This window comes from Aquarana catesbeiana, linkage group LG07 (assembly GCF_042186555.1).
Source record: "Aquarana catesbeiana isolate 2022-GZ linkage group LG07, ASM4218655v1, whole genome shotgun sequence".
Lineage (NCBI taxonomy): Eukaryota > Metazoa > Chordata > Amphibia > Anura > Ranidae > Aquarana > Aquarana catesbeiana.
In genome coordinates this window covers 3,097,144-3,113,172 of record NC_133330.1, presented here as the reverse complement: position 1 = coordinate 3,113,172, position 16,029 = coordinate 3,097,144, and the positions used below count along the sequence as shown (strand labels likewise).

Below are 16,029 nucleotides of genomic sequence, written 5' to 3'. Positions count from 1 at the left end.
TTCTCCACCAACTACTAAGAGGATCAAATACTTATTTTACTCACTCCATTTATAACATTTGTATTGTGTGATTTTTCTGGATTTTTGGTTGATATTCTGTCCCTATGATATAAAATACACCTATGATAAAAATGATAGACCCTTCATTTCTATGTAAGTGGGCAAAACTTACACAATCTACAGGGGTTCAAGTTTTATTTTCCCCTCTGTAAGTCCTCTTCCTCTCTGCCTAGTTGTAGGATGTTCCTGGAGGGGCTCTTGGCAATGAAATGGTTCTCCGACTAATTGGCATAGACCACACTTCACCACCGATCTCACACCTCCACCTGAACCTTCTACTGCTCAGTCCACCGGAGCGCGCTTCTGCCCTGAAGGGAAGGCTTTGCTCTACCCACGTGGACTGGCACAGAGTTTGAAATATATACCTATATTATTATTAGTAGTATTATTATTATTATTATTATTAGCAACTGTAAAAATTATATTAATGACAATAGTAATAATATAAATCAATAATAATAATATAAATCCTGAATAATAATAATGTAAATTCAGTCTACAATAATAATATTATTAGTATTATTATTATTCAGGATTTATATTATTATTAATTTATATTATTATTATTATTGTTATTAATATCATTTTTAAAGTTGCTAATAATAATAATACTACTAATAATAATATAGGTATATATTGCAAACTCTGTGCCAGTCCATGTGGGTAGAGGAAAGCCTTCCCTTCAGGGCAGAAGCGCGCTCCGGTGGACTGAGCAGTAGAAGGTTCAGGTGGAGGTGTGAGATCGGTGGTGAAGTGTGGTCTATGTCAGAGAACCATTTAATTATTATTGTTATTCATTTAGATTATTATTATTATTACTGTTAATAATGTAAATGCAGTATAATAATATTATTAGTATTATTATTAATAGTAACAGTAATAATAATAATAATCGTAATGAATAACAATAATAATAATCATAATATTAATATAAATGCAGTATAATAATATTATTATTTTTATTATTAGTAGTAACAGTAATACTACTACTACTACTACTAATAATAATTTAAATCCTGAATAATAATATAAATGCAGAATAATAATAATATTAATGTAAATGCAGTATACTAATAATAATATTATTATTATTAGTAACAGTAATACTACTACTAATAATAATGTTATAAATCCTGAATAATAATAATAATAATAATATAAATGCAGTATAATAATAGTATTAATAATAATGCACCTGACACTGTATTATTTCTCTATAGGGGGCGCTACTGCTGTATAGTATATTAACATTGAAAAATGAATTTTCCAGCAGAGGGCGCTGTTACAATACCCCCCTGTAGTGGTAAACTGTTTATGCCAATAGGGGAATGTTGTTTCATCCAATTCTTTCCGAACAAAATTCTATCCTGCGACATTCTCTGCTTCTCTCTAGAGGAGACCAATGGAGATACGCTGTGGATCACAATGACGGTGTGTCTGTTTGTAGCGTGCCTGGCGCTCTGTCTGCTCTGCATACGGTAAGTACTGCCGGGTACCTACCTCATATAATCTGTGCTTACAATCCTCAGTGAAATCGCAACAGCATTTTTTTCTGAATCAGTCCTCAGCCTATCATATTGTGTGGTGATAATGATATCCACTTCAGCTGCAAAAGATTTTACCCCCTTCATGGCCAGGCCATTTTTTGCTATTTAGCACTGTGCTACTGAACTGGTAATTGTGCGGTCATGCAACACTGTATCCAATGAAACTTTTATCATTTTTTCCTTCACAATTAGTGGTGGTATTTGATCTCCACTGGGGTTTTTTATTTTTTGCAATATAAATAAAAAAACTAAAAATGTTGAAAAAGAAAGATATTGTCTACTTTCTGTTATAAAACATTTCCAAATGTATTCTACTACATGTCTTTGATAAAAAAAATCCCAATAAGTATACTGTATATTATTTAGTCTGTTATAGCGTCCACAAAATATGGTATATATATATATATATATATATATATATATATATATATATATTAAAATTGATCAATCTCTCCTTGAGGCCCTTAAAACACCAGGACAGTACAAATACCCCCCCCCCCCCCCCCATGACCCCTTTTGGGAAAGTAGACTTTTTTAGGCATTTAGCAAGAGTCCTGAGTTTTTGGAAATATAATTTTTTTTTTGTCACAGTTTTTAAAAAAATGTACAAATGAAATTAAAAAAATTCACATTTTTTTTTTTACATACCGTCACCAGCGCATCATGATATGACTGTCAGGGACCCTGACTGGTGACAGCATGTTAAAAAAAAAAAAAAAAAATGATTTTTTTTTATTCAATATTTTAAATATTTCTATGTATTTTTTTATCATTATTATTTATTTTTTTATATATTTTTTTATCAGAATAGTTCAGTGTTACCATAGTAACATTGTACTACTCTGGGGGGTGATTTTATTTTATTTTTTTAATACTTTGATTGTTGGTACAATGAAGATCTTTGTACCAGCAATGCTTTCAACTGTCATGAATGGGTTAAGTTCATGAAAGGTGTGAATACTAGTGATCTGTGATTGGCTACAGCTAACCACATGGTACCGGGTGCTGTGATTGGCCCAGGTACCATGTGATAGCTGTGGGGCAATCACAGCTTACTAGCAAAGGAAGCAAAGCGGTTATGAATGATATTGATTCATAACAGCCTTGTCGACATAGTGATCATGTGATCACCACACAGCGATCACATGATCATTGGGCCCCAAGTATCGCATGTCTGGTGGACACACGGGGGACCCCCTTGTGTCTGTATAGGCAAAATTACACACGCCTGTACATGTTGTCCGCCTGTAGAAAATGTACTGTGGGCGCTTGGCAAGTAGATATATACAGTATATATATATATATATATTATGCTTATACATTCATTAAAAAGAATCTCCTTTAGGCTCCTTCTTCTGAATATTCTTTTATTATGAACATTGCTGAAATACCACATTATGACCATTAGATGGAGCCAAGGAGCACAGGAAATAAATACTTCTTTGTAATAAGAGATACACCGATACATTTATTTGCTACTTTTGTTTTGCTACTTTTGTTTATTTGTTACGTCTTTAACTTCTGGTGTTTCTTTCTTTATTTGAAGATTGTGGAGGAAAATATTTCCTCAGATCCCCAAACCAAAAGATGATTTGAAGGACGCATTTAAGAGCGCACAACATCAGGTATCTGCCTTCCGTGAGCTAATTAATAAAAACATTATCAATATTGATAGGAAATCATAAAGCAGAACTTCGGCTTGTGCTTTATTTTTCAAATAATGGAGATTAGGAGATCAGACAGCGAGGAGAAATAAGATAAAATGCAGGGGGGGGGTGAGGGTTGGGATTGGGGGTTGGTGGGGGGTGAGGGTTAGGATTGGGGGTTGGTGGGGTGGGGTTGGTGGGGGGTGAGGAGTGGGATAGGGAGTTGGTGGGGGGGTGAGGGTTGGGATTGGGGGTTGGTGGGGGTGAAGGTTGGGATTGGGGTTGTGTGGGGTGAGGGTTGGGATTGGGGGTTGGTGGGGGGTGATGGTTGGGATTGGGGGTTGGTGGGGGGGTGAGGGTTGGGATTGGGGGTTGGTGGGGGTGGGGTGAGGGTTGGGATTGGGGTTTGGTGGGGGTGGGGTGAGGGTTGGGATTGGGGGTTGGTGGGGGGGTGAGGAGTGGGATAGGGAGTTGGTGGGGGGGTGAGGGTTGGGATTGGAGGTTGGTGGGGTTAAGGGTTGGGATTGGGGGTTAGTGGGGGGTGAGGATTGGGGGTTGGTGGGGAATGGGATTGGGATTGGGGGTTGGTGGGGGTGGGGTGAGGGTTGGGATTGGGGGTTGGTGGGGGGTGAAGGTTGGGATTGGGGGTTGGTGGGGATGGGGTGAGGGTTGGGATTGGGGGTTGGTGGGGGGTGAGGGTTGGGATTGGGGGTTGGTGGGGGGTGAGGGTTAGGATTGGGGGTTGGTGGGGGGTGAGGGGTGGGATAGGGAGTTGGTGGGGGTTGGTATTGGGGGTTGGTGGGGGGTGAGGGTTGGGATTGGGGGTTGGTGGGGGTGGGGTGAGGGTTGGGATTGGGGGTTAGTGGGGGGTGAGGATTGGGGGTTGGTGGGGAATGGGATTGGGATTGGGGGTTGGTGGGGGTGGGGTGAGGGTTGGGATTGGGGGTTGGTGGGGGGGTGTGGGTTGGGATTGGGGGCTGGTGGGGGGTAAGGATTGGGATTGGGGGTTGGGGGGGTGAGGATTGGGATTGGGGGTTGGTGGGGGGTAAGGGTTGGGATTGGGGGTTGGTGGGGGGTGAGGATTGGGGGTTGGTGGGGAATGGGATTGGGATTGGGGGTTGGTGGGGGTGGGGTGAGGGTTGGGATTGGGGGTTGGTGGGGGGTGAGGGTTGGGATTGGGGGTTGGTGGGGGGTGAGGGTTAGGATTGGGGGTTGGTGGGGGGTGAGGGGTGGGATAGGGAGTTGGTGGGGGGGGGTGAGGGTTGGTATTGGGGGTTGGTGGGGGGTGAGGGTTGGTATTGGGGGTTGGTGGGGGTGGGGTGAGGGTTGGGATTGGGGGTTAGTGGGGGGTGAGGATTGGGGGTTGGTGGGGAATGGGATTGGGATTGGGGGTTGGTGGGGGTGGGGTGAGGGTTGGGATTGGGGGTTGGTGGGGGGGTGTGGGTTGGGATTGGAGGCTGGTGGGGGGTAAGGATTGGGATTGGGGGTTGGGGGGGTGAGGATTGGGATTGGGGGTTGGTGGGGGGTAAGGGTTGGGATTGGGGGGTGAGGGTTGGTATTGGGGGTTGGTGGGGGTGGGGTGAGGGTTGGGATTGGGGGTTAGTGGGGGGTGAGGATTGGGGGTTGGTGGGGAATGGGATTGGGATTGGGGGTTGGTGGGGGTGGGGTGAGGGTTGGGATTGGGGGTTGGTGGGGGGGTGTGGGTTGGGATTGGGGGCTGGTGGGGGGTAAGGATTGGGATTGGGGGTTGGGGGGGTGAGGATTGGGATTGGGGGTTGGTGGGGGGTAAGGGTTGGGATTGGGGGTTGGTGGGGGTGGGGTGAGGGTTGGGATTGGGGGTTGGTGAGGGTGGGGTGAGGGTTGGGATTGGGGGTTGGTGAGGGTGGGGTGAGGGTTGGGATTGGGGGTTGGTGGGGGAGGGGTGAGGGTTAAGATTTGGAGTTGGGGGAGGTAATGGGCACCACCACAGTTCTGATTTTGTTGTCTTCTTCCTAGGCTCTGATTCGCTGTAATTCCTGGGACACAGAGGAAGTCATCAGTTACATCGAGGTGATGGGAGGCGGGGACAAGCAATGTGGGGTTCCCGGGGACTACGGCCACATCGCAGATTAAGGGGGTCCTCCGGGATTCCTCCATTGGATGTACTGCAGCCGGAGATTTGGGTTTCCTCCCACAGCAATGGGCGGAGTCTTCTCACTTCATGAAAGGAAACGCAGAGGGGAGCTCCGCCTCCTTCCATGGCAGCTCCACCCCTCTCCCACCTTGTCCTTCATCTGTCATAGCCGGGATGGGGGGAGGGGGGACTGTGTTCATCAGAAGATTCATATACATTGTATCTGAGAGCTCAGAGGGGGGATGGGTTGGGTCATGTGACCCCCCCATAAGTGGACATTGCATCGGATACATTGTTTCATATGTAACATGCTGAGTATTGTGTGTGACGCACTCGCTGGTATTTATTACCTCTCACAGAGATCATCTCCATACCGCTCTTCTCTCCAGAGGGATGGCGCCATCTTTGTTCCGGCATCACCAGGGTCTTCGTTCTCTTCCCTCACAATCATGTGACTCCTGGTGCATGCGCTGCTCAGCAACTGCTGTCAGGTTGTTACTCCATCAGTTCTTATATAGATCTGTAAAGTCCCCCAAGCTTTGCCTTGTGATGATGGAGGGGGGGAGAAACTTTGCCTGCCGAAACGCGTTGAATGTTTTTTTATATACTATTATAGACTATTTTTTTAACCAGAAATAAAGATTATCTTGGACTTTTTCATACAGCTTTAGTCTGGTGCTCTTTTCTGTATTTCTAGAGCCTGTGCAGTTCCTGGGTGTTCACAAATGTCTGACACAGATCAGCCCCTGCTGCAGCATCTCACCTTGTGATTTGTTACAATGTACAGTCTGATCTCCGGGCTCCTCCTACAAAGTTACAATGTACAGTCTGATCTCCAGGCTCCTCCTACAAAGTTACAATGTACAGTCTGATCCCCGGGCTCCTCCTACAAAGTTACAATGTACAGTCTGATCTCCGGGCTCCTCCTACAAAGTTACAATGTACAGTCTGATCCCCGGGCTCCTCCTACAAAGTTACAATGTACAGTCTGATCTCCGGGCTCCTCCTACAAAGTTACAATGTTGCAGTTTGATCTCTGAGGGAGAGAAGACTGGGGAAAGGCCTCCTCCTGCCTGCAGCAGACTGAAGGTATAATTTAGGATGAGGCAGATAAAAGGTGAAGCTTTTGGTGTATATTGTGACACTAGGGGGCAGACACAGCTGTCTCCATCTCTCAGCTGCATGGTGATGGGTGGAGAAAACTGTCAATCAGACAGCCAGGTGGATCTTGACAACATTGTTGGGATCCTTCCAGGAACCTGAAGTGGCTGTGTTTCGGCAATAGCAATAGCCCGCTATCAGCTGAGTAAAAAATAACTGTACTCCTATCACCCACAAGAGAACTATGGCCAGAAAATAAACTCTGACCACTTTAATGAATGTGTGAATGTTAACCACTTCAATACCGGGCACCTTCGCCCCTTTCCTTCCCAGGCCAATTTTCAGCTTTCAGCGCTCTTCCCCTTTCAATATGAATTGCTCGGTCTTGCAACACTGTTCCCAAATGAAATTTTTATCATTTTGTTCACACAAATATAGCTTTCTTTTGGTGGTATTTATTCACAAATCAATTTTTTATTTTTTTGCGATATAGGCGAAAAAAAGAGCGGAAATTTTGAAAAAAAATGTTGGGGAAAAAAAATATATTTTCTACTTTGTTTGTTTTAAAAAAGATCCAATAAAATCTATTTTTTAATAAATTTAAGCCAAAATGTATTCTACTACATGTCTTTGGTAAAAAAAATCCCGTTAAGTGTATAATAATTGGTTGATCACGTACAGATGTGCGCAGATGATCACGTACAGATGTGCGCAGATGATCACTGACATATGTGTGCAGATGATCATTGGGACATATGACTTTAGTGTTATGTATGTGGGGACAGGTGTGTGGGGATAGTGTTTTGGGGACACTATTTTGGGGACATTGTGTGCTTACATTATGTGTTTACAGTGTGGGGTCACTGGGCCGGTGATCAGTGTGTAAAAAGCTGTAAAAAAGAGCTCATACTCACTGATCACCAGCTGGCTGCAGTGATCTCCTCTCCTCACTGACCCCTTCCGTGTGAGGAGAGGAGAGCCAAACGTCTAGCAACCAGCTCTTTATTTACATCACATGACGGCTCTGATTGGACACAGCCGTCATGTGATCAGGAGGGACAATCGCAGAACCCTCCTGCTGATCAGAGATGAGCCGTGTCCGGGTGACACGAGCGCATTGGGATCGCGCTGCTGCACAGGCGTGCGCGTGATCCCCCTCCTTTCAAGGGACATTCCTGAACGTCCACTCAGAAGGAGGAAGCTCCCACCCGGCCGTATATGTGCAGAGGCCGGGTGGGAGGTGGTTAAGGTCCAGGTCGAATGTTATTCATTCATTCAGAATACAGTGAATCAGAAAACTGCATTATGGCCACTAGATGGAGTTACTTATGTTATGAGTATTTCAGCTCCATCTAGTGGCCATAATGCAGTAGTTTACTGTGCTGTGTATCATAACCTGCCGTTTTTAAAATTCTGTATCCATTTTTTTTTGGATCATTTTTTTGTATCTCAGTGCTGATCTCTTTGCAGCCTCTTTCATTCCTGAATGAACACAGTGAGTGATCTGTACCAATCACACCTGTGTCCATTCACCACTGAAGCACGATAAACTGTGTTATGCTTCAGTTTTTGAATGAGCAGGAAGCCTCAGAGCGCTTCCTATTCCTTCATCTGTGCAAAGGATGCTGCAGAGAAAGGGACTGATAGATCTAGGCCCTCAGTCACTTTCGACCGGGGGAGGGGGGCCCTATCAGGTAGGGCTATATGGGGCCCCCGTGATTTCTAACAGCAGCCCTGCTCCCAGTACATACCAGTATAGATGAATCCCCCTATAGTGGGGGTACGATTGCAGTCCTCCCAGTACATACCAGTATAGAAGGGGTATGATCCCAGTCCTTCCAGTACATACCAGTATAGATGAATCCCCCTATAGTGGGGGTATGATCGCAGTCCTCCCAGTACATACCAGTATAGAAGGGGTATGATCCCAGTCCTTCCAGTACATACCAGTATAGATGAATCCCCCTATAGTGGGGGTATGATTGCAGTCCTCCCAGTACATACCAGTATAGAAGGGGTATGATCCCAGTCCTTCCAGTACATACCAGTATAGATGAATCCCCCTATAGTGGGGGTATGATCGCAGTCCTCCCAGTACATACCAGTATAGAAGGGGTATGATCCCAGTCCTTCCAGTACATACCAGTATAGATGAATCCCCCTATAGTGGGGGTACGATTGCAGTCCTCCCAGTACATACCAGTATAGATGAATCCCCCTATAGTTGGGGTATGATCGCAGTCCTCCCAGTACATACCAGTATAGAAGGGGTATGATCCCAGTCCTTCCAGTACATACCAGTATAGATGAATCCCCCTATAGTGGGGGTACGATTGCAGTCCTCCCAGTACATACCAGTATAGATGAATCCCCCTATAGTTGGGGTACGATTGCAGTCCTCCCAGTACATACCAGTATAGAAGGGGTATGATCCCAGTCCTTCCAGTACATACCAGTATAGATGAATCCCCCTATAGTTGGGGTATGATCGCAGTCCTCCCAGTACATACCACTATACAAGGGGTATGACCCCAGTTCCTCCCAGTACATACCAGTATAGATGAATCCCCCTATAGTGGGGGTACGATCGCAGTCCTCTCAGTACATACCAGTATAGAAGGGGTATGATCCCAGTTCCTCCCAGTACATACCAGTATAGATAAATCCCCCTATGGTGGGGTATGATACCTGTCCTCTCAGTATAGAAGGGGTATGATCCCAGTTCCTCCCAGTACATACCAGTATAGATGAATTCCCGTATGGTGGCGTATGATACCTGTCCTCTCCGTATAGAAGAAGTATAATCCCAGTCCTCCCAGTACATACCAATATAGAAGGGTTATGATCCCAGTTCCTCCCAGTACATACCAGTATAGATTAATCCCCCTACGGTGGGGTATGATACCTGTCCTCCCAGTATAAAAGGGGTATGATCCCAGTTCCTCCCAGTACATACTGGTATAGATAAATCCCCCTATGGTGGGCTATGATACGAGTCCTCCCAATATAGAAGGGTTATGATCCCAGTTCCTCCCAGTACATACCAGTATAGATGAATCCCCCTACGGTGGGGTATGATACCTGTCCTCCCAGTATAAAAGGGGTATGATCCCAGTTCCTCCCAGTACATACTGGTATGGAAGAATCCAGCAGCAGCCAGTTGCTCCGGGGTAAGCCTGGTGTATTGCGGTCAGTTGCGGAAGGTTCCCTGGTCATGTCCAGTAGCTCGGGGTAGACAGCAGGGTCAGCGTTCTCCTGTTCCCCGGGCAGTCGGTGGAGCTGGCTGAGGATGTGTCCGTCTGGTTGCTGGGGGATGGGGACGTTGCTGGGCTCGGTTCCCCGGAGGAAGGGACAGGTAGGGAAGTATTTGCAGTATTAGGCCAGTCCCCGGGCTCCTGGCTCTGGAGGATCTCCCTGCAGGAGAAGCACTGGACCAGGACCCTGGTGCCCAGATAGAAGAAGCCAGCCTGGGCCAGGTGATGGGGGGACACCGAACCAGTCCCAGAATGTCCGCAGTTGGCTCATCTCTCTCTCTCCATCCCTGACTTCACCACACCGGGGGGGGGGCAGGAGCCCAACACCTCCCGTATCAGGTCCATGGTGGAGCGCTGACCAGTGACACTGCCCAGAGTCACCGGAGCAGAGGAGCGGAGGACATTCTGGAAGAGACCACGGACAAAGTTCCTTAAGCGCTAGAACTGTCAGCCGTATATGTGGGTTTACGAATCGTGGAAAAATATAAAATGGGCTAAAACCCAGCGCAGCCGCCAACCACTGGAAAAAATGGATAACAAAACACAAAAACAAAGAAGCATTATATAATTACTTTTATTGAAAAAGGGTCTTCATTTTTCTCCCTCCAGGCCGGGACCCAATAAATTCGGCCTTTTTAAAATTCTAAGTAAATGTATTCGTTCCCTCAGTTTGAAACAACATTATGCCAAGTGTCTTTTCCCGAGGAATCCCAATGAGATTTTGACACCAGGGGTCACTAATGAGGCCATTCTTCATTCTCATGACGATATCTTGCAGGTCCTTGAGGACTTATGGTCAGAAGGGAATATAGAAAGCCAAACCCAATGTCCATTCTTAGATCCAGACATTGAACATACCAGCTTCAACCCCCATTTATATTTAATCGCACACAGTCTAAAGGTCCACATATTGAGACATTTTACCAAGCAGTCTATAAAGATTTCATACAGCCCTGTGATGTCTCGGCAAAGAAGAGTCCTTGCAAACTTAGTGTAGCTGAACATCAAGCCCTCAAAGATCTAACATCCAATAAAGACATTACAGTGAGACAGGCAGACAAAGGAGGCAGCCTGGTTGTCCAAAACAAATCAGACTACCTCCGAGAGGCTTATCGGCTACTAGCCTATACCGATACTTAAAACTTCTTTCTGACCCCGTTCCCCAATATCAGCAGGAGCTCACTGCTTTGGGTTAAAGCAGCCTGCAGTGATGGTGTGCTAAACAATAAAGAGAAGCGGTTTTTGCTCCCGAAAGTGTGCAGCACCCCTTTTTGTTACCACCTCCACAAGGTGCACAAATCCTTGGTGGATCCTCCAGGTAGACCAATTGTTGTCAGTACCAATAGCTTTACCAGTGGCCTGTCAGTCTATATAGATCATTTACTATAGCCTATGGTCTGTCAGTTGGCATCGTATATCAAAGATTCTAGTCACATCATCAACACTCTACAAGGCTATTCCTGGCAGGATGGGTATCTGTGGGCCTCTTTGGATGTCGCTTCATTGTACACATCCATACCCCATGAGGTTGGAATCACTGCTGTACATTACTTTCTCACCAAGAATGGTGGGATAAATTCCAGACAATCTGAGTTTTTGCTCAACAGTATAGATTTTTGTTTACAGCACAATTATTTCACTTTTTTAGATCAGTTTTACCTCCAATGCAAGGGGACAGCTATGGGGACTAATTTTGCCCCAGTGTACGCTATTCTCACTATGGGGTACTGGGAGGAGATGCACGTCTGAGCCGACAACCCCTTCTCTGAGCGCATTGTCTTTTATGGTCATTATATTGACGATGTCTTGCTCATTTGGAGTGCTGGCCCAGACTTATTTTCCTCCTTTGTTACCTATTGTAACAACAGCATACTGGGATTATTGCTCACACGTGTGCTAGATCCGAAAGACTTCATTTTCCTTGATCTGGTCCTATCTCACGACCAACAGAACATCATTACCAGTAATTGTATTAAACCTACATGTGGTAATTCATATCTTCATTTCAACAGTTGCCATCACCCAACGTGGAAGAAAAATATTCCCAATGGTCAATTTCATAGACTAAGAGGAAATTGCACAAAAATGGAAGATTATACCACACAGGGCGAGCATACGCAGAGAAAGTTTGAGGGAAAGGGGTACCCCAGAGATTTGGTCATGAATGCTTTCCTTCTGAATAAGAATAAACAATCTAAACACAAAGATAACACCTCCAAAGAAATAGAAAATATTGATGCTAGATTTGTGTCGACGTTTAATACTAAATATAGGGCTATATCAGGAATAATTTACAAACATTATAATATTTTCAAATTAGATCAATATTTAGTTCCTTTGCTTTTCCTCCCAAGCCCCAAATAACTTTCAGAAGATCACACACTATAAAAAAACATAATTGCTCGGAGTAAGATTGGAAAAATCGAACAAAAGACCTCTGCCTCGACATTAGGGCCTATTTTGACAACAGGGCAGGTATATATTTCAATGTCGAAAAAAAGAGGTCGTCTGACTTGCCAATTCTCTTCTCATGGATGTTCGAAGATTGTCACCAATAGACGAATTTCCGATTCAGATCTAACAGTTCATCACATGTTCAACTGAATTTGTCATCTATGTTCTGCAGTGCCCATGCAGACTCCTGTATGTGGGTCATACGATACGTACCCTTCGCACCAGAGTGGGTGAGCACCGCAGGTTTATCAAAAAGGGTCGTGTCACACACAGTGTCCCACGCCACTTCCTCCAGGCGCATAATAAAGGTTTCGGATGCCCGGAGGTTTTTGCGATTGAGGCCATCCCCAAGGGTACGCTTACCCACCACGAGAGGTTTTCCCTCCTGTGTAGGAGGGAAACTTTTTGGATTTATTTGCTGGGTTCCCTCTTGCCGGGGGGCCTCAATGAAGAACTTGATGTTTTTAGTATTATGTGACATCACACTGTAAGCCTTTCTAGTATTAGAGTCAGTTGGCTATATTGACAGCACAATAGTACTACACCAATAGAACTGTATAACTGTTAGCTATATGTGTGAATATGTACATGTGATGGATTCATACATGTAGTTTTTCTTTCCCTTTCATTATACATTTGTTTTTTTCACAATATTGGGTTACTCTCATAGCACATAGTCAAGTGTCGGTTTTATCCGGATAGGTTGTCACATGATGGTACCCAGAGTTTCATTGGTAATTTTTTAATTTTTTTTTTTTTCATTTTTGTCTTTTTCTCTCATTTTTTATTATTTTTTTTATATTTTTTATCGTATCTTATTTTATTTTAAATTTACTTTTTACCATTTTTCACTAATTATTATTATTTTTTTATTAATTTTTCTTATGAATTTTTATTTCATTTTTCCATCATTTTTCATTTTTATTTATGATGAATTATTTTGTTGATAATTTATTGCCAATAATTTCATGAATTGTTTATTTGTTTTCACCAATTTGTTCTTACCAATGTTTTTGATTCAGTCTCATTTATGTATGTCCCATTATTAGCGTATTACTATTAGTATATATTTCAACATTCTGCATGCTTTGTTCAAGCTGTAGGGTTGAGTGAGGGGTTAACATCATACTTCATGCTTATTTTCTCCACCCCCTCCCCATTCCCTTCAACGTGCTTAAATTCCGCTGTTCCCGTGAGTTTGAAAAAGCGCAATTCGCGCAAAAAATGTAAGCCACGGTAGTCACGGCAACCTAGAGCTTGCGGTCCACCACGACAGATTGACATCCTGGTTACCTTCACTTCCGGCGTGACGCCCACGTCATCCGGTGCGCCTGGTGTTCTGCTGAGAAAGTTCCGCTCGGCGGCTAAGTTCCCCCCTCTACTACGCAGGCGCTGCGCCTGCGCAGTAGGATCCGGCGGAAATAGCCGAAGCGGAATAGCTGAAAATCAGCTGTACACAGCGCCTGTAAGAGGGCCCCTTGCGGGCTCGCTTCGCTCGCCACGCTTCGGGCACGGCCTCGCTTCGCTCGCCACGCTTCGGGCACGGCCTCGCTGCGCTCGGCACTTTTAGATTCCCCCTCTAGGTCCACTTGGATGGTGGGGAAGGAACCTGGACCCAGAGCGCAGGCGCCGTGTACAGCTGATTGAAGCATTTGAGCTTCGGCTATCTACGGCGGCTGACAGTAGTCCGTACTGCGCAGGCGCTGCGCCTGCGCAGTACAGGGGGGGAACTTATCCGCCGAGGAAACATTCTCGGCAAGACACCGGCTCCAGCCAGCTCGTACGGCTCTCCTGGTCCCATTCATCGGCGGTGGACATTACACCACACCTCCTGCAGCATAGCGGGGTTTACACCCGCGATCAGCCATAGAGCTGCCCACAAGGATTCTCCACCATTGGGGTTGATCTTGGACACTGGTTTGAGTCTGACTTCTGGTTTATGGTTGATGTTAATCCCTCTCCACCCGGATGTCACAGTGATACCACTTTTATTCTTTCACATTAATATTATCTACATTGACTACTTGCTTTTTATGATTGCCTCTGCAACCCCTGCAAGTTTTTATCATTGACAGTTGTTTATCCCCCAGAAGTGCAACTAATAAATGAACTTTTTACTTGGCCAAAGGTCTGCAAGTTTTTTATGCTTCACCCATCGAGCGCTGCTTCTTTGTTTTTGTGGAAGAGAGCGCGGACAGTCGCTTCTCCTCCCGGCCAATCAGGTCTTAAGACCCGCTTCCTGATTGGCCGGGAGGAGAAGCAGGAAGACGATAGTAAATATTAATTTCGCTAATCTCACACGAGTGAGTGGGCTCAGGGCTCAGTGCTCTACACCCCAAGCCCACTCTTTTTAAAGCCAATTAGAGCCTCAGGCTCTAATCATGTGCTTAAAAAAATGTAGATGTAGATACATATAGATTAGGGGGGCGGTGACCCTTCCCCCCCTATGACCGGCCGCCCACTGGATGAGAACCTTCTTCCCTCAGCCAGAACACTGAAGATGGGTCATGGATGGGTCTTCCAACATGACGATGACCCAAAACATACCGCCAAGGCAACAAAGGAGTGGCCTAAGAAAAAGCACATTAAGGTCATTGAGTGGCCTAGCCAGTCTCCAGACCTTAATCCTATAGAAAATATATGGAGGAGCTGAAACTTCAAGTTGCCAAGAGAGAGCCAAGAAACCTTAAAGCGGAGTTCCACACAAAAATGGAACTTCCGCTTTTTGGAACCCTCCCCCCCTCCGGTGTCACATTTGGCACCTTTCAGGGGGGAGGGGGGTGCAGATACCTGTCTAAGACAGGTATTTGCACCCACTTCTGGCATAGACTCCCATGGGAGTCTATGCTTCTTCCCATCCCCACCGCGCTGTCTCCTGGGAAACACACAGCTCCCAGCAGAGAGCGGGGACCACTTGGGACGCGTATTGCGACTCGCGCATGCACAATAGGGAACCGGGGAGTGAAGCCGCAACGCTTCACTTCCTGATTCCCTTACTTAGGATGGCGGCGGCAGCTGCCGAGAACCGAGCGGGTTCTCGGCGTCCCCTGCCGACATCGCTGGACCCTGGGACAGGTAAGTGGCCATGTATTAAAAGTCAGCAGCTGCAGTATTTGTAGCTGCTGGCTTTTAATATTTTTTTTTTTTTGGCGGTGTGGGTGAACCCCCGCTTTAAGGATTTAGAGGAGATCTGTAGAGAAGAGTGGACCAAAACCCCTCCTGAGATGTGTGGAAACTGATCACCACCTACAAGAAACGTCTGACCTCTGTGATCACCAACAAGGGTTTCTCCACCAACTACTACATCACCTGCCGCCGATATTGTGTTTCCAGCGTGATGGGATCGCGCTGGAAATCACGGCTGCGAGGCTGTGCTTCTTGCGCTCGCCGTCCCCACGAGATGCCGCGCATCCATAGGAATCCATTGGGGGCGGCGAGGGGGAGGAGCGACAGAGCTCGGCGCTGGCTCCCATGACGGGGCTCGCAGGCGTCAATCTCACCGCTGTTGACACAATATCGGCGGCACCTACTGTAAGTCATGTTTTGCTTGGGGATCAAATACTTATTTTACTCACTGAACTGCAACTCCATTTATAACATTTGTATTGTGTGATTTTTCTGGATTTTTGGTTGATATTCTGTCTCTATCATATAAAATACACCTATGATAAAAATTATAGACCCTTCATTTCTATGTAAGGGGGCAAAACTTACACAATCTGCAGGGGAGACGATCGTTATTTTCCCCATTGCACTGTATGTATTTCTTCTGTGCAGCTGTTTGGCCAGAGTTCAGCTCTAAACCACGCACACACATTGGTTGGATGTTGACACTCAGCGGATCGTATCGATCA

General features: G+C 45.5%; 1 protein-coding gene across 1 annotated transcript in view; it reads left to right on the top strand.

Annotated features, from left to right (window-relative positions):
* Positions 1–6,028, top strand: part of IL5RA (interleukin 5 receptor subunit alpha) — a gene marked incomplete in the record, with an annotated part of 42,438 nt that extends 36,410 nt beyond the window's left edge. The window contains 3 exon segments of the mRNA XM_073591525.1: positions 1,454–1,538; positions 3,154–3,232; positions 5,249–6,028. Of these exon segments, the coding sequence (XP_073447626.1) occupies positions 1,454–1,538; positions 3,154–3,232; positions 5,249–5,365 (281 nt within the window).
* Between the last annotated feature and the right edge of the window lie 10,001 nt (positions 6,029–16,029).